The 2866-nt window shown below is 42.5% G+C and overlaps 1 protein-coding gene across 1 annotated transcript; it reads left to right on the top strand.

Moving 5' to 3' along the window:
- Window positions 1–1229: 1229 nt before the first annotated feature.
- Window positions 1230–2546, top strand: LOC311136300 (olfactory receptor 10A6-like; the record flags this gene model as incomplete). Its single annotated transcript, XM_084170428.1, has 3 exons — window positions 1230–1597; window positions 1827–2057; window positions 2219–2546. The coding sequence occupies 3 exons, from the start codon at window positions 1230–1232 to the stop codon at window positions 2544–2546; spliced, it is 927 nt and encodes a 308-aa protein (XP_084026554.1).
- Between the last annotated feature and the right edge of the window lie 320 nt (window positions 2547–2866).

Genomic DNA, 2866 nt, shown 5'->3' with positions numbered 1-2866 from the left:
ACATATTTGGTCTGACAGACGCTTACGTGACAACCATAGATGGCAAATAGCTTAGCATTAGCTCATCATAATCAGTACAACTTCAAAAAAGCATTTTACACACATCCATTACAATCTATGCAAGAATCGGAATGCATGATTTGTCACCAGTACTTGAAAATGTGAATAAAACTGTAAATTCATTATGCTCCATACATACATAAGGTATGCTACAGTAGAAACGACAACACGATATACAGAAAATAAGGCACTTACTTTGATAGGAACGCACACATGTCCAAAGTTATTATTTGTAAGGAAAACAACAATGAAGGCAATGCGGGCACCAGCCAGAAAATGTGCCAAGGGGAAAGAGTTTGTTCAGGGCCAGTTCTGACTAGAGATGCGCAAATGTCTGCATACTTGATCTTGGGAAACACTGGGGAAGTGCTTGGGCTCTCATCGAAGAGAGAAGTTTGTCCGGCTCAGTAAAGCCTCAAAACTAAATTGTCCACAACAGTGAAATGGGCTACTTCTTATGTGAATTAATGAGGAGCCGGAATACACCTCAATTCAAACTGTTGTTCGAAAATCTAACTTGTAAGAAAATAATTAGAAATTGACAAGTTGTAACATAGCCTATGGATAATAAGAAGGCAGCATGCCTTAGTTTGAGGGCAGCGTGGGTTAACTGTCCTGTTGCGTAACAATAACATATTGGAACAGTGAGTGCATTCTGACATATCACGCACAAAAAAAACATCATGCTGGGGTGATCGTTAGAGATATTTGGAACTCGCGTGAAAAGGTTAGAGGAACTTTCTTGAAGTGTTCTAAGCTGTCATCTGTCTCCAGAGATCCCACCTAAGAATCACGTCACTTCAGTACTTGTTAGTGTGTTCTCAGGGTGTCGTATGATGGATGGATAGAAAGATGGAGCAACTCCTACTGGGGGCAGGGCCATTAACAGTATAAAGGACAGTCACCTCTCCCCCAGTCAGGACTTCATAACCGTCTGCTCAGATAGGTAGATAGTAGTTTACAATTAATATTGTTACTATAGGCAATGCAAAATAAAATTGCCAAATAATACAAGATTAAATTGACTATACTGTGTAGATGATCAATGATTGTGAATAGCTCTAATATTTATTAGGCAACTGTACACAGCTCTCTCTCTCTCTAAAGTATGTGTTTTCTGAGGATTCTCCTCCTGTGCTGTGCTTTTTACAGGACTCTGATGTTTGCGAATGGAGAACGTTTCCTACGTGGCCCTGAGGCAGCCCATCGTGTTTGAGCTGGAGGGCTTTGAATTGCCTCGGAGCCATGCCCTGTTCGCCCTGGTCCTGGCCACCTACCTTCTGATACTGCTGGGGAACGGGGTTGTGATGAGTGTCATTGCAGTAGATAAGACGCTACACAGGCCCATGTATGTGATGGTGTGTAACCTGGCTGCCTGTGACCTGCTGGGAGGAACGGCTGTGATGACTCAGCTCATGGTAGTCTTCCTGACGGGGGAGAAGAGGATTCCATACAACAGTGCCTATGCTCAGGCCATCTGTGTTCACACCTACGGTGCAGCTGTACAGACCATATTGTCAGCCATGGCCTATGACAGGTATGCAGCAGTTGTGATCTACTGGAGCTTGAAATAAGATCATGGTAGATGAAAATGTCTCACAGTAAAGTAAACTTCTGCCTAGCTGTACTCGTCTGTGGGAGTGTGAACTGTTCTCTCAGGGACACATTTATTAAGTGGTTTCCACAAGTGCAAAATTCGAATATGTTATTGTTAAGAAGGAATAATACTAATACTAGTCAAATAATGTATTATACTCTAATTACAGGTATGTGGCAGTGTGTGAACCATTGAGGTACCATACTATCATGACCATGGCCCATATGGTGTTTGTGATCTTGCTGGCCTGGGCTGTAGCAATCATCCTTATAGCTGTGCTCTTTGCTTTGAATGTGGGTACTCCACTATGTGGCACCAACATCAGGCATGTCTACTGCAGCAACCGCTCCATCCTGAACCTGGCCTGTGTTCCCACCCCCATTAACGATATCTACGGCAAGTTAGTGTAAATGAGGATTGACCCCCCCTTACGTTATATCACTGCAGTTATGTAGCATTGTTGTTTTTTATCTTTGTTTTGTCATTCACATTTTCTTTCCCATGACTTGTATTATGACTTCTTCATCGCATTCCAGGTTTGTGCCTTACTTGGACTCTCAGCAGCAGTTCCTTCTTCATCATCTTTTTCTGCTACGCCAAGATCCTGTCAGTCTGTCTGATGCGGAAGAGTGATAAGGGCAGTCGTAGTAAGGCCTTACAGACCTGCGCCTCTCACCTGGTCATCTACTTGCTCTACGAAATTGTCAGCCTCATCATCATCCTCAGTAACCGCTTCCCCCAGGTCCCAATGAACGTCAAGAAGCTCTGCACTATCCTGATCTTCATTGTTCCCCCTCTAATTAACCCTATTATCTATGGATTTGTCACTAAAGAGTTACGCACAAGCATTATAAAGCTGTTGAAAACACGGGTCGCACCCAAACCGTAAAATATTTGACAGTTTACTGTGGCAGGATCCCCACTGTACCTATTATTCCAGAGTGAGAACATGCTAATAATAATAACAGAGGGCATCTAAAAGGATGCAGTAAACAATTATTTGGGCACTGTAAAAGAAACCTGAATTAAGTGCATTTACTGTAGTGGCCTCCAGCGGGTCCCCAAAGTGATGTACAGTATGGCTTAGTGAGCATTGAATGTGTATTGGGCTTGTAGTAGGGATACAGTATTTGTTTGAAAAAATTATACTTAAAAGTTACATTCCATTTCTGCTCCCAGAAAGAGATAGCAGATAATACAAGCATGATA

This window comes from Coregonus lavaretus (genome assembly GCF_964263955.1).
Source record: "Coregonus lavaretus genome assembly, chromosome: 10".
NCBI classification, from domain to species: Eukaryota; Metazoa; Chordata; class Actinopteri; order Salmoniformes; family Salmonidae; genus Coregonus; species Coregonus lavaretus.
This window is presented reverse-complemented; position numbering and strand designations above follow the sequence as displayed.